At 47.6% G+C, this 24,774-nt stretch overlaps 1 protein-coding gene across 3 annotated transcripts in view; it reads left to right on the forward strand.

Moving 5' to 3' along the window:
* The window catches only part of PHF2 (PHD finger protein 2), a 475,173-nt gene that overhangs the window by 264,366 nt on the left and 186,033 nt on the right, over window positions 1–24,774 (forward strand). For all 3 annotated transcript variants that reach the window (XM_063940741.1, XM_063940742.1, XM_063940740.1), the window contains exon 2: window positions 778–863. In XM_063940741.1, the coding sequence (XP_063796811.1) occupies window positions 778–863 (86 nt within the window). The remainder of the gene's footprint in view (window positions 1–777; window positions 864–24,774) is intronic.

Here is a 24,774-nt window from a genome sequence, read left to right on the forward strand (position 1 = left end):
CGATATTTGGCAATTGCCTTGCCTGATTGTACTTCTGAATAAGCCTACACAATAGGTTTTTTGAAAGCCTTAAAAAGAAATACAAGTTTTGCAACTTTGTCAGTACCCAAGCGGTTTCTCTGTTTTGACTGCACCAAACCAAGGGGGTTATTCAGGTTTGTTAGCAATCCGAAAAAGTTAGCAATTGGGCCAAACCATGTTGCACTGCAGGGAGATCATGTGATCTCCCAGCGCCGCCGCCCCTGCAGCGTCACCAACCCAGCAATATGCCGGGTTGGTAAGTGCAGTGGGAAAGGGGGCTCTGATGCGGGTCGCAGCTGAGTAGCACCCGTGTCAGGCTCCCGGCTGCGACCCGCATTTTTAGTGGAAAAGGGGTATAAATCTCTCTGCACATGTTACATCAGTAACTTGGGTCCATCAAGTAAGAAAGAAATTGTGCCCGTCCCAATGCTTGATTATAGCGGTCTAAAAATTTCTTCATGATTGTTTTTTCCTGATTTAATTCTTTCAAACTATCCTCTAATTCTTTCCACACATGTACAGCAGTGGGAAAAAATAAATAATGTGATTGAAATCAATGTGTTTTAAAAAGAAAAAACATCATGTGATTTAAATCAGCACATCCTGGTAGAATGATGAGCATCTTGTGATATGGGAGTTATCCGTATTTATGTTTAGTGGTCTCGTCATGCAAACAGTCTGTGTAAGGAAAGCAACAGAGATATAACTGAACATGGTGAATCAGAAGAATAAAGGTGTGTTTTACTTATTTTGCAGCTGTGTTGGTGTGGACGAAGATGAAGCACCTGATATTGATATCTACCACTGTCCGAACTGTGAAAAAACCCATGGGAAGTCTACATGTGAGTACCCATCACTTATGCTGTCTGTACAATAGAAACAAATTAACATAGGAAACTGCTGGCCATTTACCAATGTCCGGGTTAATGAACACAGCCTCTCAATTGAATATTGTAGCACTAGATTCAGATTTGTCCTATTAGGCCCAGAAAAGTCATTACAAATTGCTGTGATCTTTAGTGAGCGGGGAATGAGTAATGAGTTCTTGTGAGGTCACTAATGGTGGAAAGAAAAGTAAAAATGATATCTTCATTCCCGTGCAGGTAGTCTGTGATTCAGCATGAACATACCAGTACATATAAAAGCCAATGCTAGCCTTGTCTGTTTCATTCATGTCATTGTGTGATAATGGGATAAAACATTTGTCGCTGATGTTCCTGCTGTTGCAGAATATGTTTGCACGTTGTCCTTAGATTTTCTCACTTTTTCCTCTAAGGTTTATTGGTTCATACTGAGATTTATAAGAAAGGCCGGCATAGACTCAATGTTAATTATCCTGTGTGTCCGTGTACTTTGGTTCATACTGAGATTTATAAGAAAGGCCGGCATAGACTCAATGTTAATTATCCTGTGTGTCCATGTACCAGGGATGTACAAAATTAAGTATAGTTCAGGTACCAGTCTGTCAATTCTAGAAGATTTTTAATGGGCCTGAGAAGATGTGTATCCATTGGCTTGAACAAAAATAATTTGAAAACGTTAAGAGCCGGCAAACAAAATCTTTTATTTTAATGGGTTTTATTATTTTTTCGCTGTTTTTGCTGATATTGGCCCCCATTCCGAGTTGATCGCTCGCTAGCTGCCTTTAGCAGCATTGCAAACGCTAGGCCGCCGCCCTCTGGGAGTGTATCTTAGCTTAGCAGAAGTGCGAACGAAAGGTTAGCAGAACTGCTCGAAATTCTTTTCCTGCAGTTTCTGAGTAGCTCCAGACCTACTCCTAGATTGCGATCACCTCAGTCCGTTTAGTTCCTGCTTCGACGTCACAAACACGCCCTGCGTTCGGCCAGCTACGCCTACGTTTCGCCAGCCACTCCTGCGTTTTTATCCGACACTCCTGCGTTTTTACACACACTCCCCGAAAACGGTCAGTTACCACCCAGAAACACCCACTTCCTGTCAATAACTCTGCGGCCAGCAGTGCGACTGTAAAGCGTCGCTACAACTTGTGTGAAACTGCATAGTCTCTTGTGAAAGTACGTCGCGCGTGCGCACTGCGCCCCGCGCCCCATATGCATGCGCAGAAGTGCCGCTTTTTTTACTAATCGCCGCGATGCGAACAAAAACAGCTAGCGATCAACTCGGAATGAGGGCCCTTGTCAGTGCTGCTTCTTAACTTTTTTAATTAATTAGTATGCCATACAGCTATGGAGGTAATTCAGACCTGATTGCTGTTGTGCAAATTCGCAAGGCGGCCGATTATCAATAGACTGCGCATGCGCACAGACCGTAGAGCGCACACGCGAGGCCAAACGGCAATAAAATCCAGCATCTTTTTTGAGCGCTAGACATACACAAGTTAATTGACAGGAAGCGGCCGTTTGTGGGTGGTAATTGGGCGTTTTCTGGGAGTGTCAGTAAAAACGCAGGCGTTCCCAAGCGTTTTCAGGGAGCGTGTGTGACGTCAGCCTAGCGCCCCGAACAGCCTGTTTCTATCGCACTGTAGGACTAGGTCCTGGGCTACGCAGAGACTGGAAAAACATTCGATGGTGAGTGAGTTGCGAATGGATTTGCAGCTGACCGGCGTTTGCAAAGCTTTTCACACGGCGTACGCAGACTTGCACGGGGCAGGTATTCACTCTGTCCGGGCAGCGACTTTCTGATCGCAAACCTCTGCAAATTCTCAGAGGAGCGATCAGGTCTGGATTAGGCCCTATGTTGATTATTATGATATTGTGCAATTCCATGGATATAGAGCCTTAATATAGACTTAGGACCTGGTTCGGAGATGGACGCAGATCACTGCATACGCAGTTAAGGTTGATCCCAGGCTGCTTTCAGACGGTCTGCCACCATTTTTATAATTGGCGCGGCTGCATGTGATGTCACAGCCGCCCCCCGAAAACACTCCTGGCATGCCCCCTTAGTGCCCTTCTTGTCCGCGAAACACTGCATTGATGACCCCCACCGGCAAGGTGCAGAGTCGCACACTGCAGCCGGTGCAAGTGCACAGACCACCTGAATGCACCCGCCGCGTACAGATGTGTGGCTGTGTTTGGCTTTGAATTACCCCTTTAGAGCCTTTGACATAAAAGTCAACAGAGGCACCCGGTGCTAAAAAAGGCGAGAGCAAAAAAAGGATTAAAATTTAAATGTAATTAATATCCCAATCATAAAAATATTGATAAATATAACACAGCTACAATTAGCATATATGCATATGCTTCCTACAAAATAGACAAATACATAAAAGAATAACAGCATGTAAAATCACGATAAATAATTCTGATGCTCCCACAAGTCCATATAAATCACGCTCTTAATGAGCAAAGTTATGGTACATATCTGTCCAATTAGATTATATCCACTGGTAGACTTCAATTAATACTGTACTTCTAATATAAAGATGGGCCAGCTTGATATTTAAAGCGGATCTCCTTAGTGCACTACTAACCACTGAACTGGCAACACACCACACACACACACACACACACACACACACACACACACACACACACACACACACACACACACACACTCACTCACTCACTCACTCACTCACTCACTCACTCACTCACCACTCAGAAATTGTATGTTTTCCTTATGATTGAATTACATCAAGAACATATATTTCGAACTTATCCAAAATTATTTAATAATAATAAAACAAATTCTTTAACATTTGTAAAATACCTTTTAAAAAAACCAAAACCCCCCCCCCATCAGAACATCACCATCAGTACATCTGTAGCATCGCAGCTTTGATTTCCCCAGCGGATGCAGCCACCAGGTACACACTAAGGGGCTGAGGGGAAAGTTCATTTACATTGGCTAGTTGTCTGTTCCTCTGTGCAGCCGCCGGGTGAGGGGTCCTGCTGTGGTGACCGATCAGCAATGACCGGCAGTATGGCAGACACTGGGGGAGAGTGCAGTGATGCAGAGGGACTGGGAGGAGAAATAGGTCTGGTTCAGAATGTACGCTAATGTATTCACAGCTATCGTCCCGTACCCAGCGGCTGTGCGAAAATATGCAAATGTTGCAGCTGCATGGATTTGTATAGAGACGGCCACCGGTGGCTTTGCAGTACAAATGAGTTATTTGTCTTTTGTATAATCATTTATGTCCACATTGCCGGACTCTGATTATTGTGAATCCATCGAGTAGTTACCATTTTACGGCCAAGATTTATCAAGAATTGGAGAGTGATAAATTGCACGGTGATAAAGTACCAATCAATCAGCTTCTGTCATTTTTCAAACACAGCCTGTAACATGGTAGTTGAGAGCTGATTGGTTGGTTGATAAATCTGGGCACAAACTGCTGTAAAATTGGGCTGTGCACAACCCTGTGATAAAGCTCAGCCAAAGCCAAAGGCTGTGCGTGGTGACCTTTGCTTGTCATGCCTATTGTCACAAGTGGTATATTTACATGAAAGTAGCAAGAAAAGTGGCTCCTGACACTGGATATGTCTGGGAATAAAATAATTTCCTTCCAGACTCGTAGTGGAATTACTTATCTACTCAACCAATTCTTGTAATTTCTTATTGTCTACAAGGTCATCTGCAGAACTGGAGAGTGTCACTCACAATATTATGTCATATATGTCAGCAGATTATGACAATCCTTCACGATGTTCAGATTGCTTTTTTCCTATTTATACTTTTTGTATGTTTTAATGAATATCTAGCAAGCTCTCCAAACAGTCCAAGGACAGTCTCCTCTATCTTATTCTCTATAGACACAGGCAAGATCGTAATACACTTATCTTACTGAATTAAGATTCTGATCATGCGCCGACATCACTCAAACTATGTCAAACAATTCATTACGGACTTAATAATTATAAATGAATAATGACAAGCAGAAAATGTTTTAGATTAATTTCATTTTGCTGCCGCATCTCAGGTTGGAGACCTTTGTATGCTCACCTGAATTACTGTTGCAAGGGATAATAAAGATATATATTTTTTAATCAATTTGCTATTTATCTATTTTATTGACTTTTTCATCCGGAACCAAAATTCTGCCTCATAGGGGCACATTAATCTATAAATATTTGTGACTCAACAGCACGCATTACTTGTTCACACTCAAAATTACAGGACTTTATCCGGGCTTCACCCACTCTGTGGAATGCCCTCCCACGCACAGTAAGACTCGCCTCTAGTCTCCAAACCTTTAAATGTTCCCTGAAAACTCACCTCTTCAGACAAGCCTATCAAATTCCAGACCCACCCACATAACCTTCAGTGCTTCCCTATCTAATTACATCCTCTGTAGAGTATTCATAACATCACATATCTTGTCTTTCTTTAGTCTCACACCCTCCTGACACTTGGCCAACTTTGTGGGGTATCATCATACAACCCATTAAGAACCTAGCAATCTGGTGGACCATTATGCAATAGGTAGCATCTATCCTTGTGTATCTATGCCTATTTCCCTATAGATTGTAAGCTTGCGAGCAGGGCCTTCCTACCTCTATGTCTGTTTGTTTTTACCCAGTTTTGTTCTATTACTGTTGTTCTAATTGTAAAGCGCAACGGAATATGCTGCGCTATATAAGAAACTGTTAATAAATAAATAAATAAATATTTACTATCACCCCATGTATGAAGGAGGGATTACAGAAGATATCTCTGATAACTGCAGCAGTCCCTCCATTAAGACAGCAGCCGCAACCCCGATAGGTTTCTCTGTGGATGCGATGCTGTCAGATTTAGTATTTTAGTGTGCAGTCATTGTTATCACATGCTGAGCACATTTACATCAAACTAATGCAAATGAACTTATCTGCCCCTCACCTCACCATCCCGTCTCTCCTCATAGCCCAGTGTATTACTAATGATCCCTCTGCCAGCCCTCTTCACTCTGCACTGTCCTCTTCTTCTGTTTTTTCCTGTTCCATGACCCTAGTTACTGTTCTTCCAGCCACTTTGTGCGTGTTTATCCTCCATACTGCCCTCTCAATTTCTGTATTGCTACATTATGAATTTTCATGTCTAAATGTTCCATTCCTCCTTGTACTTCTCCTAATCATGTGGCCTTGTAACTGTATTCCCTGTTCTATCTTGTCTTGCCTTTCACCTTCATAGACTCTACTGTCCTTCCCCACCTCCATCCTACCCTGCCATGTATGTCACACGTTTCCATATACAGTATCTTTGTCTTGTGTGACTGTTTTGTCTAGTTTTATAATGCTTTGTTGGCCTTGTTTACAGATCTCCTGCACCGTCTTCTCCTTTCCGGCTTTGTTTGCTCAGCTGTTGTCTGTCTCTTATGCGTCTTCTTTTTTTTATTTGATCTTTATTCCTTTCTGAATGATTTGGTGAATTCTTTCTGAATGCAGCTTGTTTTCCTGCTTTGCATGACTGTTATTCTATCTGCGTTACATCAAAGCTTCTTCTGCATGCCATCCATAATACAACGATCATCAAATGGAATGGCCCTATATAGTACTACACTAAGCTAAGGGACCCCTAGAGGCCCAAATACTAAACTAGAGTCTGCACAGGCTACAGAAGCTATGGAAGGGACAGCGTATTAACAAAAGATGATGATAGTAAAGCTTGTATTGCTTGGATCAAATATGAAAATGTCCTTGTTGTCCTCTCTGATATTGTCCTGATCCTGGTGGATTGAGATCAGGTGTGTTCTTGTGGTAATTACTGTTTGTATTCACTTGTTTCATTGCTTTGTGTAGCGTTACTGGGCATATGTCTCTCTGTGGGCCTCGGATGAATGCTGTTTGCTGTTATCTGTTTACCAGTTGGCTTTATAAAGCTAGTATGGTCGTGTTGTTATTCTGCCCTTTCCATTATTGTCATTAGCTAATTTTCTCATCTGCTCTGCTTCCTACTATTGTCCTGGGTCTGACTATATATGTTCTGACTATTGTCTGGCGCTTTATTGAAGACCTTTCCCTATTGCTCACTCTCACGTTCTCTCTGTCAATCTCCTGCACTCTCTCCCTCCCTCTCTCTTGCTTTACAGGTCACACCCTCCCCATTCATTACTCTATATCAGATTCTTTAGCACTGTGCCCTTCGTGAATGGTTTCCTATTTGGTTTAGTCACTAGAAGTTGTGCTACAACACTTGATTATACAAGGAAGGGATCCTGGGGTGCACATCGGTAATAAGAGGTGCGACCCTGCAGAGACCTTTCAGTACTGCATACAGAGACAATGTTGCAGGTGCACAATTCAAACACTACCAACTGATGAATTATAATGGTATCCGGTCTCTAGGTCGACAGTAACTAGGTCGACCACTATTGGTCGACAGGGTTTCTAGGTCAACAGGGTCTCTAGGTCGACATGTTCTAGGTCGACAGGTCAAAAGGTTGACATGAGTTTTTCAAAAATTTATTTTTTTGAACTTTTTCATACTTAACGATCCACGCGGACTACGATTGGGAATTATAACCTGTACCGAGCACGATTGGGAATAGTAACCTGTACCGACCGCAGCGAGGCACTTTGCCCGAAACATGGGGCGCGACCATGGTGCACTAATTGGGGTTCCCGGTCACTGTACGGAGAAAACGACACGAAAAAACATAAAAACTCATGTCAACCTTTTGACGTGTCGACATACGGACCCTGTCGACCTAGCCTCCCTGTTGACCAATAGTGGTCGACCTAGTTACTGTCGACCCTCCATACCACACTGTCACGATCCTGGTATCTGGACGCCATTATTTACCTTTCAGGTGTCTCCTGAGGCTAGCTCAGCGTCCTAGGCCCGGTTCCCAGCTGTGTTGCTAGCATTCATATGTCATGTCTCATCTCTGCTGGTCCGTGGATATTGTCCTTCCAGTGCCCGGGCGACTGGCATGGCGTCACCAGCCGGCGGGGCCTCGGGCATCGTCTGTGTATTCTCAATGCATTACAGGTTATGTGGCACTCCTCATCTACTGCGGCCGCGGCCGTCCGCGCTGGAGGTCTGAGACGCAAGTCGGCGTTCTTTGTGTTCACCGCCGCGATTACGGAGGAATCTCCATGTGGTGTTACAAACAAGGTTTCCCTCCACTGGCCGGTATGGGCACAGCCATCTTAGTTCTAGTCACATGATCCTGTCCTCCAATCCATAGCTCCGCTGAAGTCTGCCTAATTGCTCATCCAATCCCTGCATACCTAAGGGTATAAAGGGATTGAGCCTGAACCAGGAAATCGTCAGTGCTTTGGTTGTCAAACCTTATTTCCAGTCTCTCTCTCCTGTGGTTGTTTCCATTTCAGGTTTCCAGCTCCTGTTTCCAGATTCCACTAAGAGACCCGCACCAGCCTACCACCTTGCGGTGCAGCCTGACTCTATAGTCTCCTGTGTTTGCTCCAGTCTCCAGCTACAGTCTCATCTGCTTCCAGCGGTCAGCTTCCAGCAGTGATCAGCTTTCTTAAAGAGCCGGTGCTTTTCCAGCGGTTACCTGCATACCATTGGTTACCTGCATACCATTGGTTACCTGCATACCATTGGTTACCTGCATACCATTGGTTACCTGCATACCATCGGTACCTGCAAACCATCGGTTTCTACATCTTCGCTCCCTAGCTTCATTCTACTATCTGGCTGGTTCCATCCAGCATCTACTCCATGTCTTAACACCTGGCTGGTTCCATCCAGCATTCTCAGCAGCTACCTCAACTACAGTGCTACCAGCTTCCAGTGAAACATCTGCTGGTGTGTTCCTTGGTTATACCTCATACTACGGACGGGTCTGGTAAGGACATTCCCTCTCTGGGACATTAAGAACTGTACCTACTGCTACCAGTACCCTGTGGCCGTTGCCAACCCGTAGTTCTCCAGGAACTGTTTTTATCAAATCTGCTGTATATCTTCATTGACTTATTACTGCTGTGATTACATGGAGTTCTGTTAATAAATACTTATTGACTTTTAATCCTGGTTGTCATGGTCACGCCTTCGGGCAACCTTTCTACATCCTACTCGTATGTCCAGGGGTCTGATAAAACCTCCGAAGTTTAGCTTCACCACAGCCCCTACAACTGAGGCAGTAAGCACTGACCAGATGAATCCAGCCAGAGACCAGGATCAAGCGGCCAGGCCAATGCAAGAACTGGCAGCCAGACTCGAACATCAGGAGGCTGCACAAGGCCACATCATCCGCTGTCTCCAGGATCTCTCTACTCGGCTGGATGGGATCCAAACGACCCTCCGTGGTTCAGGTGCGTCCGGTGCGTCCACCACAGTGACACCAGTTGTAACCCCACCCACCTTACCCATTTCTGCTCCACGTCTTCATCTTCCAACGCCAGCAAAATTTGATGGATCTCCAAGATCTTGCAGGGGATTTCTCAACCAATGTGAAATTCATTTTGAGCTACAACCTGGCAGTTTCCCTAGTGATCGCACTAAAATTGCTTACATTATTTCCCTCCTCAGTGGCTCCGCCCTTGATTGGGCATCACCTTTATGGGAGAAATCCGACACCCTGTTGTCATCATATACTGACTTTGTAACGACTTTCAGGCGCATCTTCGACGAGCCAGGCTGTGTAACTTCTGCTTCCTCTGAGATTCTTCGTTTACGCCAAGGAACGCGTACTGTGGGACAGTACTTAATACAATTCAAGATCCTGGCATCTGAACTGGCATGGAACGACGAAGCCCTGTATGCTGCATTCTGGCATGGCTTATCTGAACGCATCAAGGACGAATTAGCTACCAGAGACTTGCCCTCTAAGTTGGATGAGCTAATATCCCTGTGTACAAAAGTTGATCTACGGTTCAGAGAAAGGGCAACCGAGCGGGGCAGATCATTTATCCCGAAATCTTCTGCTCCTCCTCTTCGTCAACCGTCTCCACCCAAAGATGAGCCCATGCAAATTGGTCCTTCCCGTCTATCTCCAGCTGAGCGTCGAAGAAGTCTTTCTGAGTACCTTTGTCTTTACTGTGCTGCTCCGTCTCATGTAATCAATGCCTGTCCCAAACGTCCGGGAAATTTCAAGTCCTAGCCCGCCAAGGAGAGGGCCGGCTAGGAGTAATGCTCTCCTCTCCATCACCTCATGATTGTAATCTCCCAGTCTCGCTTCAAATTTCTCAACGTTATAGGAACGTCATTGCCCTTCTAGATTCCGGAGTAGCTGGGAATTTTATAACTGAAGCATATGTTAAACGGTGGTCCCTACCCACTGAGAGACTTTCCTCGTCCATATCTTTGACTGCTGTGGATGGCAGTAAGATTTTTGATGCAGTTATTTTCTCAAGAACTCTACCAGTTCGTCTGAAAGTAGGGGTTCTTCATTCAGAATTAATTTCCTTCCTAGTAATTCCAAGAGCCACACATCCAGTGGTTTTGGGCCTTCCATGGCTTCGTCTCCATTACCCTTCGATTGACTGGATGACTACCCAAATCCTGGCATGGGGTCCTTCCTGTACTGAGACCTGTTTGTCCAAAGTGCTTCCCGTATGTTCTTCCTCCTCCAAGTCGTCTGATGTTCCACCTCCTCCGTATCAAGATTACACGGACGTGTTCAGTAAAGCTTCTACCGATATCCTTCCTCATAGGGAATGGGACTGTCCAATCGATCTCATCCCGGGGAAGGTTCCACCTCGAGGCCGAACCTATCTGCTGTCTTTACCAGAAACGCATTCTATGGAAGAATATATTAAGGAGAATTTGGCGAAGGGCTTCATTCGACCTTCTTCCTCCCCAGCTGGCGCAGGTTTCTTCTTTGTCAAGAAGAAAGATGGTGGCCTGCGGCCATGCATCGACTATAGAGGCTTGAACGACATCACTGTCAAGAACCGATATCCTTTACCCCTGATTACAGAACTCTTTGATCGAGTTAGCGGAGCAACCATCTTCACAAAATTAGATTTGAGGGGTGCCTACAACCTCACCCGGATCCGAGAGGGTGACGAGTGGAAGACCGCATTTAACACCCGCGATGGACATTATGAGTACCTCGTCATGCCTTTCGGATTAAGTAATGCTCCAGCTGTCTTCCAACATTTCGTGAACGAGATCTTCAGAGACATCTTATATCGTCATGTCGTGGTTTATCTCGATGATATCCTCATCTTTGCCAACAATCTGGAGGAACATCGTTTCTGGGTAAAGGAAGATCTGATCCGTCTCCGTGTCAATCATCTCTATTGCAAATTGGAGAAGTGCGTTTTTGAAGTCAAATCCATTCCGTTTCTAGGCTACATTGTGTCCGGTTCTGGACTAGAGATGGATCCTGAGAAACTACAAGCTATTCAGAATTGGCCGATACCTTTAACCCTCAAAGGGGTCCAGAGATTTTTAGGATTCGCCAATTATTACAGAAAGTTTATATGAAACGTTTCCACCATTGTGGCACCTATCACTGCGTTAACTAAGAAGGGTGCTAATCCGTCCAAGTGGTCTGAAGAAGCTATGCAAGCCTTTCATTTATTAAAGCAACGATTCATCTCTGCTCCGGTATTGAAACAGCCCGACATCAACTCGCCTTTCATTCTTGAGGTGGATGCCTCTTCCGTTGGAGTAGGCGCGGTGCTATCCCAGAGAGCAAAAGATGGTCATCTGCATCCTTGCAGATTCTTCTCCCGGAAGTTTTCCCCAGCTGAGCGCAACTATGCCAATGGTGATCAGGAATTGCTGGCAATCAAACTCGCTCTGGAGGAGTGGAGATACCTGCTGGAGGGAGCTTCTCATTCTGTTACCATACTTACCGATCACAAGAATCTTTTGTATTTGAAAGGCGCACAATGTCTCAATCCTCGTCAGGCCAGATGGGCACTTTTCTTTTCTAGGTTCGACTTTAAACTCCAGTTCTGTCCGGGCTCTCAGAATCGCAAGGCCGATGCCCTTTCCCGCTCTTGGGAGCAAGAAAATGAGTCGGAGTCTTCTGACAAGCATCCTATTATCAATCCGATGGCATTCTCCATGGTAAGGATGGACTCTACGCCCCCACCAGGGAAAAGTTTTGTGAAGTCGGTGCTAAGGAAGAAGCTCATGCATTGGGCACATGCTTCCCGTTTTGCCGGACATACAGGCATTCAGAAAACCCTTGAGTTCATCTCTAGGACTTATTGGTGGCCAACTCTGAAAAAGGACGTCATGGAGTTTATTGCTTCTTGCCCAAAGTGTGCCCAACACAAAGTATCCCGCCAGTCGCCTGCGGGGCAACTGGTTCCATTATCTGTTCCCCGTCGACTGTGGACCCATTTGTCGATGGACTTCGTTACAGACCTGCCTATGTGCAACAAGTTTAATACCATCTGGGTAGTGGTTGACCGGTTCACCAAGATGGCACATTTCATTCCCCTCACCGGTCTTCCGTCAGCTTCCAAGTTGGCTCAAGTGTTCATTCAGGAGATCTTCCGACTACACGGTCTTCCCGAGGAGATCATCTCTGACAGAGGAGTACAATTCGTAGCCAAATTTTGGCGAAGTTTGTGTCAAGCCCTCCAAGTCAAATTAAAGTTTTCTACAGCTTACCATCCTCAGACCAATGGTCAAACTGAGAGGGTGAATCAGGACTTGGAGGCTTTCCTCCGCATTTATGTGTCTTCCTCTCAAGATGACTGGGTTCAACTCCTTCCCTGGGCCGAGTTCAGCCAGAACAACCAATATCATTCCTCATCTTCTTCAACACCATTCTTCATCAACTACGGATTCCACCCTAAAGTTCCAGAATTCCAACCTCTTCCAGCGACTTCTGTACTAGCAGTTGATATCACCTTGCGTCAGTTTTCAAACAACTGGAAGAATGTTCGAGCGGCTCTGCTCAAAGCATCGTTTAGATACAAGAAGTTTGCAGATAAGAAGCGTAGGGCAATTCCTGCCCTCAAAGTGGGTGATCGTGTTTGGCTGTCTACAAAGAATTTGAGGTTGAGAGTTCCAAGCATGAAGTTTGCTCCCCGTTACATCGGTCCTTTTCAAATTGAACAAGTTAGCAATCCTGTTGCTTACAAACTCCAGTTACCCCCATTCTTGAAAATTCCTAGGACATTCCACGTTTCCCTTCTGAAACCGCTGATCCTGAATCGATTCCATTCTGCACTACCTTCGGCTCCTAAAGTCCAGACTCAACGGGGAGTTGAGTATGAAGTTGCCAAGATTCTGGATTCACGTTTCCGTTATGGTCAGTTAAAATATCTTATTGATTGGAAGGGATATGGCCCTGAGGAACGCTCTTGGACCAATGCTACAGATGTCCATGCTCCTACCTTGGTCCGGAATTTCCACTCCAGATTTCCTCAGAAGCCTAAGAAGTGTCCTGGGGCCACTCCTAAAGGGGGGGTGCTTTCACGATCCGGGTATCTGGACGCCATTATTTACCTTTCAGGTGTCTCCTGAGGCTGGCTCAGTGTCCTAGGCCCGGTTCCCAGCTGTGTTGCTAGCATTCATATGTCATGTCTCATCTCTGCTGGTCCGTGGATATTGTCCTTCCAGTGCCCGGGCGACTGGCATAGCGTCACCAGCCGGCGGGGCCTCGGGCATCGTCTGTGTATTCTCAATGCATTACAGGTTATGTGGCACTCCTCATCTACTGCGGCCGCGGCCGTCCGCGTTGGAGGTCTGAGACGCAAGTCGGCGTTCTCTGTGTTCACCGCCGCGATTACGGAGGAATCTCCATGTGGTGTTACAAACAAGGTTTCCCTCCACTGGCCGGTATGGGCACAGCCATCTTAGTTCTAGTCACATGATCCTGTCCTCCAATCCATAGCTCCGCTGAAGTCTGCCTAATTGCTCATCCAATCCCTGCATACCTAAGGGTATAAAGGGATTGAGCCTGAACCAGGAAATCGTCAGTGCTTTGGTTGTCAAACCTTATTTCCAGTCTCTCTCTCCTGTGGTTGTTTCCATTTCAGGTTTCCAGCTCCTGTTTCCAGATTCCACTAAGAGACCCGCACCAGCCTACCACCTTGCGGTGCAGCCTGACTCTATAGTCTCCCGTGTTTGCTCCAGTCTCCAGCTACAGTCTCATCTGCTTCCAGCGGTCAGCTTCCAGCAGTGATCAGCTTTCTTAAAGAGCCGGTGCTTTTCCATCGTTTACCTGCATACCATCGGTTACCTGCATACCATCGGTTACCTGCATACCATCGGTCACATGCATACCATTGGTACCTGCAAACCATCGGTTTCTACATCTTCGCTCCCTAGCTTCATTCTACTATCTGGCTGGTTCCATCCAGCATCTACTCCATGTCTTAACACCTGGCTGGTTCCATCCAGCGTTCTCAGCAGCTACCTCAACTACAGTGCTACCAGCTTCCAGTGAAACATCTGCTGGTGTGTTCCTTGGTTATACCTCATACTACGGACGGGTCTGGTAAGTACATTCCATCTCTGGGACATTAAGAACTGTACCTACTGCTACCAGTACCCTGTGGCCGTTGCCAACCCGTAGTTCTCCAGGAACTGTTTTTATCAAATCTGCTGTATATCTTCATTGACTTATTACTGCTGTGATTACATGGAGTTCTGTTAATAAATACTTGTGACAGGACGGTCCCGTACGAAAGCACTCGCCGCTTTCGCGTCTCGTTGGCTGCGCACAGAATGGAAGGTCAAGTCACACGAGGCCTGACCACATAGGGGATTCCCGCTTACCGTCAGTAACCGCCTGTTACTGACTCCATCCACTGCGTTGTGGGCGGGTTTTTGCTGCCACCACCAAACTCCTAACCTGCCGTGGCGTTTGGAACCACGGTTCTGCTCTGTATGTGCCGACGCACTGCCTTACCACACCTGTGTGGTGGTGACGAATCCCCACTAGCCACTTGCTAGGCCTCTTCCGGTAGCTGGCGGAAGGCGGAACTTGGAGACGTTAGGTGCTTCCCTGGACAGCCGGCGGACGGGGCTAGGTTTGGCCTAACCCTGTAGGTCACAAGATGAAGCAGTCTTCTTGAGGCAATGATGTTTATTTGCTCAATGATAATAACCTTTAAAAAGGCTCCTCCCTATTGCTAGGGGCAACAGCATACAATCAGATGTTTCAGCAGAATAAAGATGGTACAATACAATCTCTATGGGCCAACTGCCCTCCTTTTATCCCACTCTAATACCCATTACCACAGGGGGTAAGCCCGCCCTGTGGTGTACAACCAATCAATGTTTACTCATGAGCTGTGCATGCCTTGGTCACATGCACAGCTAACATTGTTCCCTATGGACAGTGGGGAGTGGTCGTTCTCCTTTGACTGTCCCATCCTGGAGGATCAGGATACACCCCGGTGCCGTTCAGTCTAGGCTGGGGGAAGTTTTCCCTCCTAAAACTGACTTCCAGAAACCTGCCCGGGACCCAGCTCACTGCCTGCTGCCTGGATTTGGGCTCCAGAGCTGGGCAGCCTGGCTCCCCGGTCCAGGTTTCCGGGCCACTACGGGTGATCTCCATGGAGCTCCAGAAAACTACTCAGCTTGTTTCACAGCTGAGCTTCTTCTCTTTCTCCCAATGCCCCTTTAAAGTGTGAGGCTGGATCGGAAAGTATTCCGTTTTTGGGGAAAAAGTCTGGGAGAATCCATCAGCCTGCACAGCCATGGATTCCCCCCTCCTGGGACACACAACCAAGTAAGTGCTTTTTACCTTTAAATACATCACATTTAAAACACACTGTACATGTTATTACATTTAAAACAATGGGGTAAATTTACTAAGATTCGTGTTTTCCCGTTTGAGGTCAAAGTTCAATCACGAATGACATCGAAAGTGTAAATATGCAACTTTTTGAATTGATTACGACTAATTTACTAAGCTGCCGTATTCTGCATTTTCGGGTTTTCCGATGTCGATGTCATTCGTTTTTTTTGGCAGTGTTTTACTTGAGTGACTTGTGAAACACTGCCGACTTTAATACAATGAATCTCGGCCGGATCTGAGAGATCCGTGCTGGGCTTCATTGTGCACTTTGTTAAAAAAATAAATAAAGTTTAAATGTAAAAAAAAATTTGCGTGGGGTCCCCCCTCCTAAGGCAAATCAGCCTCGGGCTCTTTGAGCCGATCCTGGTTGCAGAAATATGGGGGGAAAATGGACAGGGGTTCCCCCATATTTAAGCAACCAGCATCGGGCTCTGCGCCTGGTCCTGGTTCCAAAAATACGGGGGTCAAAAAGAGTAGGGGTCCCCCGTATTTTTGAAACCAGCACCGGGCTCCACTAGCTGGACAGATAATGCCACAGCCGGGGGTCACTTTTATACAGTGCCTTGCGGCCGTGGCATCAAATATCCAACTAGTCACCCCTGGCCGGGGTACCCTGGGGAAGTGGGGACCCCTTCAAGCAAGGGCTCCCCCCCCAGCCACCCAAGGGCCAGGTGTGAAGCCCGAGGCTGTCCCCCCCATCCAATGGGCTGCGGATGGGGGGCTGATAGCCTTTGTGATAAGTGTTTGATATTGTTTTTAGTAGCAGTACTACAAGGCCCAGCAAGCCTCCCCCGCAAGCTTGTACTTGGAGAACCACAAGTACCAGCATGCGGCGGAAAAATGGGCCCGCTGGTACCTGTAGTACTACTACTAAAAAAAAATACCCCAATAAAGACATTACACACACACCTTGAAAGTATAACTTTAATACATCCATCCACACCTCCATATACACATACTTACCTTATGTTCCCACGCAGGTCGGTCCTCTTCTCCAGTAGAATCCATGGTGTACCTGTAGAAAAAATTATACTCACATAATCCAGTGTAGAGGGCTCCTCTGTAAATCCTTTTGTAATCCACGTACTTGAAAAAATAAAAAAACGGATACCCGACCACGAACTGAAAGGGGACCCATGTTTTCACATGGGCCCTCTTTCCCCGAATGCCAGAAACCCACTCTGACTGATGTCTAAGTGGGTTTCTTCAGCCAATCAGGGAGCGCCACGTTGTGGCACCCTCCTGATCGGCTGTGTGCTCCTGTACTGTATGACAGGCGGCACACGGCAGTGTTACAATGTAGCGCCTATGCACTCCATTGTAACCAATGGTGGGAACTTTCAGGTCAGCGGTTGACCGAAAGTGACCTCACCGCTGACCTGAAAGTTCCCACCATTGGTTACAATGGAGCGCATAGGCGCTACATTGTAACACTGCCGTGTGCCGCCTGTCATACAGTACAGGAGCACACAGCCGATCAGGAGGGTGCCACAACGTGGCGCTCCCTGATTGGCTGAAGAAACCCACTTAGACATTAGTCAGAGTGGGTTTCTGGCATTCGGGGAAAGGGGGCCCATGTGAAAACATGGGTACCCTTTCAGTTCGTGGTCGGGTATCCGTTTTTCTCTAACGTCCTAGTGGATGCTGGGGACTCCGTCAGGACCATGGGGAATAGCGGGCTCCGCAGGAGACAGGGCACATCTAAAAAGCTTTTTAGGTCACATGGTGTGTACTGGCTCCTCCCCCTATGACCCTCCTCCAAGCCTCAGTTAGGTTTTTGTGCCCGTCCGAGAAGGGTGCAAACTGGATGGCTCTCTTAAGGAGCTGTTTAGTAAAGTTTTTTTTTAGGTTTCTAATCAGTGATTCCTGCTGGCGACAGGATCACTGCAACGAGGGACTTAGGGGAGAGACTTGCAACTCACCTGCGTGCAGGAGGATTGAAGTTTTAGGCTACTGGACACTGAGCTCCAGAGGGAGTCGGAACACAGGTCAGCCTGGGGTTCGTCCCGGAGCCGCGCCGCCGATCCCCCTTACAGACGCTGAAGAAAGACGGCGGAACGGAGGTCCGGAAACAGGCGGCAGAAGACTTCACAGTCTTCAGAGAGGTAGCGCACAGCACTGCAGCTGTGCGCCATTGTTGCTACACGGCTCACTGACACGGTCACGGAGGGTGCAGGGCGCTGCTGGGGGCGCCCTGGGCAGCAATATAAATACCTATTTGGCAAATAAATACATCACATATAGCCATTAAGGCTATATGTATGTATTTAACCCAGGCCAGTTTTCCTAATAACCGGGAGAAAAGCCCGCCGTGAAAGGGGCGGAGCTTATTCTCCTCAGCACTCAGCGCCATTTTCCTGACCAGCTCCGCTGGTGAGGAAGGCTCCCACTCTCCCCTGCACTACAGAAACAGGGTTAAAGAGAAGGGGGGCATAAATTGGCGATATAATTATATATTAAGAGCCCATATATAGAAACAACACCTTCTAGGGTTGTTATATACATTATGGCGCTTTTGGTGTGTGCTGGCAAACTCTCCCTCTGTCTCCCCAAAGGGCTAGTGGGTCCTGTCCTCTATCAGAGCATTCCCTGTATGTGTGTGCTGTAGGTCGGTACGTGTGTGTCGACATGTATGAGGAAAATGTTGGTGAGGAGACGGAGAAAATTGCCTGTAATGGTGATGTCACTCTCTAGGGAGTCGACACCAGAATGGATGGCTTACTTATGGAATTACGTGATAATGTCAACACGCTGCAAGCCGGTTGACGACATGAGACAGCCGGCGGACAAATTAGTATCGGTCCAGGCGTCTCAGACACCGTCAGGGGCTTGTAAAAACGCCCATTTACCTCAGTCGGTCGACAGACACGGACACTGACCCCAGTGTCGACGGTGAAGAAACAAACGTATTTTTCCTTTAGGGCCACAAGTTACATGTTAAGGGCAATGAAGGAGGTGTTACGTATTTCTGATACCACAAGTACCACAAATAAGGGTATTTTGTAGGGTGGGAATAAACTACTTGTAGTTTTGCCTGAATCAGATAAATTAAATGAAGTGTGTGATGATACGTGGGGTTCCTCCGACAGAAAGTTATGGGCGGTATACCCTTTTTCCCGCCAGTAGTAAGGGCGAGTTGGAAAACACACCTTAGGGTGGACAAGGCGCTCACACGCATATAAAAAACATGGCGTTACCGTTTCCAGATACGGCCGCCCTCAAGGAGCCAGCTGATAGGAAGCTGAAAAATATCATAACAGTATATACACACATACTGGTGTTATACTACGACCAGCAATCGCCTCAGCCTGGATGTGCAGCGCTGAGGGGGCTTGGTCGGATTTCCTGACTGAAAATTTTGATACCCTTGACAGGGACAGGATTTTATTGTCTATAGAGCATTTTAGGGATGCATTTCTATATATGTGTGATGCGCAGAGGCATATTTGCATTCTGGCATCAAAGAGTAAATGTGATGTACATATCTGCCAGACGAAGACACGACAGTGGTCAGGTGAGGCAGATTCCAGACGGCATATGGAAGTATTGCCGTATAAAGGGGCGGTCCATTGGACCTGGTGGCCATGGCAACAGCTGAAAAATCCACCTTTTGTTACCCCGAGTCACATATTGGCAGAAAAGGACACAGTCTTTTCAGTCTCAGTCCTTTCGTCCCCATACGGGCAGGCGGGCGAAGGCCAGTCATATCTGCCCAGGGGGAGAGGAAAGGGAAGAAGACTGCAGCAAGCAGCTCATTCCCAGGAACAGAAGCTCCTCACGGCTTCTGCCAAGTCCGCAGCATAACGCTGGGGCCGTACAAGCGGACTCAGGTGCGGTAGGGGGTCATCTCAAGAGTTTCAGCAACACTCGCAAGGGAACTCCGGGATCCTACATGTAATATCCCAGGTGTACATTGGAAATTCGAGACGTCTCCCCCTCACACAATTCACAGGCTGTATTCCCAGCAGGTGATAATCAAAGTACCCTTCTTACAACAAGGAAGGGGGTAGTATTCCACACTATATTGTGGTACTGAAGCCAACCGGCTCGGTGAGATCTGAAATATTTGAACACTTACATACAAGCGTTCAAATCAAGATGGAGTCACTCGGAGCAGTGATAGCGAACCAGGAAGAAGGGGACGATATGATGTCACTGGATATCAGGGACGTTTACCTACAGGTCCAAATTTGCCCTTCTCACCAAGGGTACTTCAGGTTCCTGGTACAGAACTGTCACTATCAGTTCAGACGCTGCCGTTTGGATGGTCCACGGCGCCCCGGGTCTTTACCAAGGTAATGGCCGGAATGATGATTTTTCTTAAAAGAAACATGGACGCTTTCCTGATAAGGGCAAGGTCCAGAGAACAGTTGGAGGTCGGAGTAGCACTATCTTAAGTAGTTCTACGACAGCACGAGTGGATTCTAAATATTCCAAAATCGCAGCTTTTTCCGACGACACGTCTACTGTTCCTAGGGAAGATTCTGGACACAGTCCAGAAAAACGTGTTTCTCCCAGTGGAGAAAACCAGGGAGTTATCCGAGCTAATCGGGATCCTCCTAAAACCAGGAAAAGTGTCAGTGCATCATTGCACAAGAGTCCTGGTAAAAATGGTGGCTTATTACGAAGCAATTCCATTCGGCAGATTTCCCGCAAGAACTCTTCAGTGGGATCTGCTGGACAAATGGTCCGGATCGCATCCTCAGATGCATCAGCGGATAACCCTATATCCAAGGAAAAGGGTGTCTCTCCTGTGGTGATTACAGAGTGCTCATCTTCTAGAGGGCCGCAGATTCGGCATTCAGGATTGGATGCCGGTGACCACGGAGGCCAGCCTGAGAGGCTGGGGAACAGTCACACAGGGAAAAAATTTCCAGGGAAGTGTGATTAAGTCTGGAGAATTCTCTCCGCATAAATAAGCTTAGAGCAAATTTATAATGCTCTAAACTTAGCTAGACCTCTGCTTCAAGGTCAGCCGGTATTGATCCAGTGGGATAACATCACGGCAGTCGCCCACGTAAACAGAAGGGCGGCACAAGAAGCAGGAGGGCAGTGAAAACTGCAAGGATTTTTCGCTAGGCGGAAAATCATGTGATAGCACTGTCAGCAGTGTTCTTTCCGGGAGTGGACGACTGGGAAGCAGACTTCCTCAGCAGGCATGACCTCCACCCGGGAGAGTGGAAACTTCATAGGGAAGTTTTTCAACATGATTGTGGACCGTTGGCAAAGACCAAAGGTGGACATGATGGCGTCCCGCCCGAACAAAAACGGGACAGGTATTCCGCCAGGTCATGAGACCTTCAGGCGATAGCTGCGGATGTTCTGGTAACACCGTGGGTGTACCAGTCTGTGTATGTGTTCCCTCCTCTGTTTCTCATAACCAGGGTATTGAGAATTATAAGACATAGAGGAGTATGAACTATACTAGTGGCTCCGGATTGGCCAAGAGGGACTTGGTACCCGGAACTTCAAGAAATGCTCACAGAGGACTAAGGGCCTGGGGAGCTAAGAAGGGACTTGATTCAGCAAGTACCATGTCTATTCCAAGACTTACCGCGGCTGCGTTTGACGGCACGGCGGTTGAATGCCGGATCCTGAGGGGAAAAGGCATTCCATAAGAGGTCATACCTACCCTGGTCAAAGCCAGGAAGGAGGTGACCGCACAACGTCATCACCACATGTGGTGAAAATATGTTGCGTGGGTAAGGCCAGGAAGGCTCCACGACGGAAATTCAACTAGGTCGATTTCTACACTTCCTGAAAACAGGAGTGTTTTGGACCTCAAATTGGGGTTCATTAACATTTAAATTTCGGCCCTGTAGATTTTCTTCCAGAAAGAATTGACTTCAGTTCCTGAAGTCCAGATTGTAAAGGATGTATTGCATATACAGCTTTTTTGTGCCCCTAGGGGCACCGTGAGATCTCAACATAGTGTTGGGATTTCTTAAAATCATAGTGGTTTGAACCGCTCAAATCTGTGGATTTGAAATATCTCACATGGAAAGTGACCATGCTGTTGACAAATATCTCACATGGGAAGTGACCATGTTGTTAGCCCTGGCCTCGGCCAGGCGATTGTCAGAATGGGCGGCTTTGTCTTACAAAAGCCCATATTAAAATTTTCCATTTGAACAGGACAGAACTGGGACTCGTCTCCAGTTTCTTCATGAAGGGGTGTCAGCGTTTTCACCTGAAACAACCTCTTGTGGTGCCTGCGGCTACTAGGGACTTGGAGGACTCCAAGTTACTAGACGTGGTCAGGGCCCTAAAAATATATATATATATATATATATAGTTAGGACGGCTGGAGTCAGAAAGTCTGACTTGCTGTTTATACTGTATACACCCAACAAGCTGGGTGCTCATGCTTCTAAGCAGTCTATTGCACGCTGGATTTGTAGTACAATTCAGCTTGCACATTCTGTGGCAGGCCTGCCACAGACGAAATATGTAGATGCCCATTCCACAAGGAAGGTGGGCTCATCCTGGGCGGCTGCCCGAGGAGTCTCGGCATTACAACTTTGCCGAGCAGCTACGTGGTCAGGGGAGAACACGTTTGTAAAATTTTACAAATTTTGATACTCTGGCTAAGGAGGACCTGGAGTTCTCTCATTCGGTGCTGCAGAGTCATCCGCACTCTCCCGCCCGTTTGGGAGCTTTGGTATAATCCCCATGGTCCTGACGGAGTCCCCAGCATCCACTAGGACGTTAGAGAAAATAAGAATTTACTTACCGATAATTCTATTTCTCGTAGTCCGTAGTGGATGCTGGGCGCCCATCCCAAGTGCGGATTGTCTGCAATGCTTGTACATAGTTATTGTTACAAAAATCGGGTTATTACTATTGTTGTGAGCCATCTTTTCGGAGGCTACTTCGTTTTGTTATCATACTGTTAACTGGGTTCAGATCACAAGTTGTACGGTGTGATTGGTGTGGCTGGTATGAGTCTTACCCGGGATTCAAGATCCTTCCTTATTGTGTACGCTCGTCCGGGCACAGTACCTAACTGAGGCTTGGAGGAGGGTCATAGGGGGAGGAGCCAGTACACACCATGTGACCTAAAAAGCTTTTTAGATGTGCCCTGTCTCCTGCGGAGCCCGCTATTCCCCATGGTCCTGACGGAGTCCCCAGCATCCACTACGGACTACGAGAAATAGAATTATCGGTAAGTAAATTCTTATTTTTTATTTTTTCAAGTACGTGGATTACAAAAGGATTTACCGAGGAGCCCTCTACACTGGATTATGTGAGTATAATTTTTTTCTACAGGTACACCATGGATTCTACTGGAGAAGAGGACCGACCTGCGTGGGAACATAAGGTAAGTATGTGTATATGGAGGTGTGGATGGATGTATTAAAGTTATACTTTCAAGGTGTGTGTGTAATGTCTTTATTGGGGTATTTTTTTAGTAGTAGTACTACAGGTACCAGCGGGCCCATTTTTCCGCCGCATGCTGGTACTTGTGGTTCTCCAAGTACCAGCTTGCGGGGATTAGGCTTGCTGGGCCTTGTAGTACTGCTACTAAAAACAATATCAAACACTTATCACAAAGGCTATCAGCCCCCCATCCGCAGCCCATTGGATGGGGGGGACAGCCTCGGGCTTCACCCCTGGCCCTTGGGTGGCTGGGGGGGGACCCCTTGATTGAAGGGGTCCCCACTCCCCCAGGGTACCCCGGCCAGGGGTGACTAGTTGGATATTTGATGCCACGGCCGCAAGGCACTGTATAAAAGTGACCCCCGGCTGTGGCATTATCTGTCCAGCTAGTGGAGCCCGGTGCTGGTTTAAAAAATACGGGGGACCCCTACTCTTTTTGTCCCCCGTATTTTTGGAACCAGGACCAGGCGCAGAGCCCGATGCTGGTTGCTTAAATATGGGGGAACCCCTGTCCATTTTTCCCCCATATTTCTGCAACCAGGATCGGCTCAAAGAGCCCGAGGCTGGTTTGCCTTAGGAGGGGGGACCCCACGCAATTTTTTTTCTGAAAATTTAGAACATTTCCCCCCCCCTTCCCACTGAAAAACATGCATGGATCTCATGGATCCGTGCATGCCTATACAAACACGGGATAAAAAAGCAGGTCTGTTTTTTTTTAGCACTTTTTCACGATTTGTATTTTATCACGGCAGTGTTTGGCTATTGTCGGCAGTGTTTGTGTTTTGCACTTTTTAGTAAATTCCCGATTTCTAGCAAATTGCAGGCGTATTTGACCGATGGTGTATTGATTCGTGATTTTTTCCTAGGACTTCCAAAATATTACGAATGCCCTCATCACTGCCGTGATTTTTGCTTAGTAAATTACCGAGATGACACTTTGATGAAAAAACGGCATCTCGGTCAAAATCGGGACCTTAGTAAATATACCCCAATGTCTTTGTTTTTCTTTTTACATCCTGTCCCCTAGTCCTGCAGCCTGGCTGCTAGGACTCTGTCTGTGCTGGAGGTATGGGGCTGGCTTCCCCCATCCTCCAGCCTGTCTACCTGCCTCTGGGGTCCAGGGAGCTGGTGCTCCCTGTCCCCCCAGTGGGGTACTCACTTTGTGGCCTCGCCGCACGTAGCGGCGCACCCCCCTGATCCGAAGCCCAGCGGCCCGGGACACTTGTCCCGGCCGCTGTGGCTCTGGCTTGTTTCAGCGCTGAGGTGCCGGGAGCGTAGCTCCCGGACCACAGCACTCACCAACCTACTCATCCCCTCGCCGCCAGGGAGCCGGCTAGCCCGGTCCCCTGTATGCGGCGCTGGATCTGTGGCCTCGCCGCAGCGTCCGGTGGGGAGCCGGGCTGCGGCGCACCCCCCTTGCCGCCCAGCAGCCCGGGACGTTCGTCCCGGCTGCCGCGGCTGGCCACCTCCGATGGGCTGAGGCACCGGGAGCAGAGCTCCCGGCCCCCAGCGGCGGCACACACAGAGAGCGCTGCAGCCGGAGTGGATCTCCCGCCTGCAGCGGCTCTCCCTTCTCCCCGGCGCGCACACAGCTAGTGCGCCCGGGGCTGCACTGACCGCTGCCGGGAGCGGAGCTCCCGGACTCTGGCGGTCAGCGGCTCCCCTCTCCCCCGGCGCACACACTCTGCTCAGCGCGCCGGGGGCTGCCCTCACTGCCGTGGTCTCCGGAGAGGTCCGGGACCACGGCACACATTGTTAAAATAAATTTTTTAAATCACACGGCG

The sequence above is a fragment of the Pseudophryne corroboree genome, chromosome 9, assembly GCF_028390025.1.
Source record: "Pseudophryne corroboree isolate aPseCor3 chromosome 9, aPseCor3.hap2, whole genome shotgun sequence".
In the NCBI taxonomy this organism is placed as follows: domain Eukaryota; kingdom Metazoa; phylum Chordata; class Amphibia; order Anura; family Myobatrachidae; genus Pseudophryne; species Pseudophryne corroboree.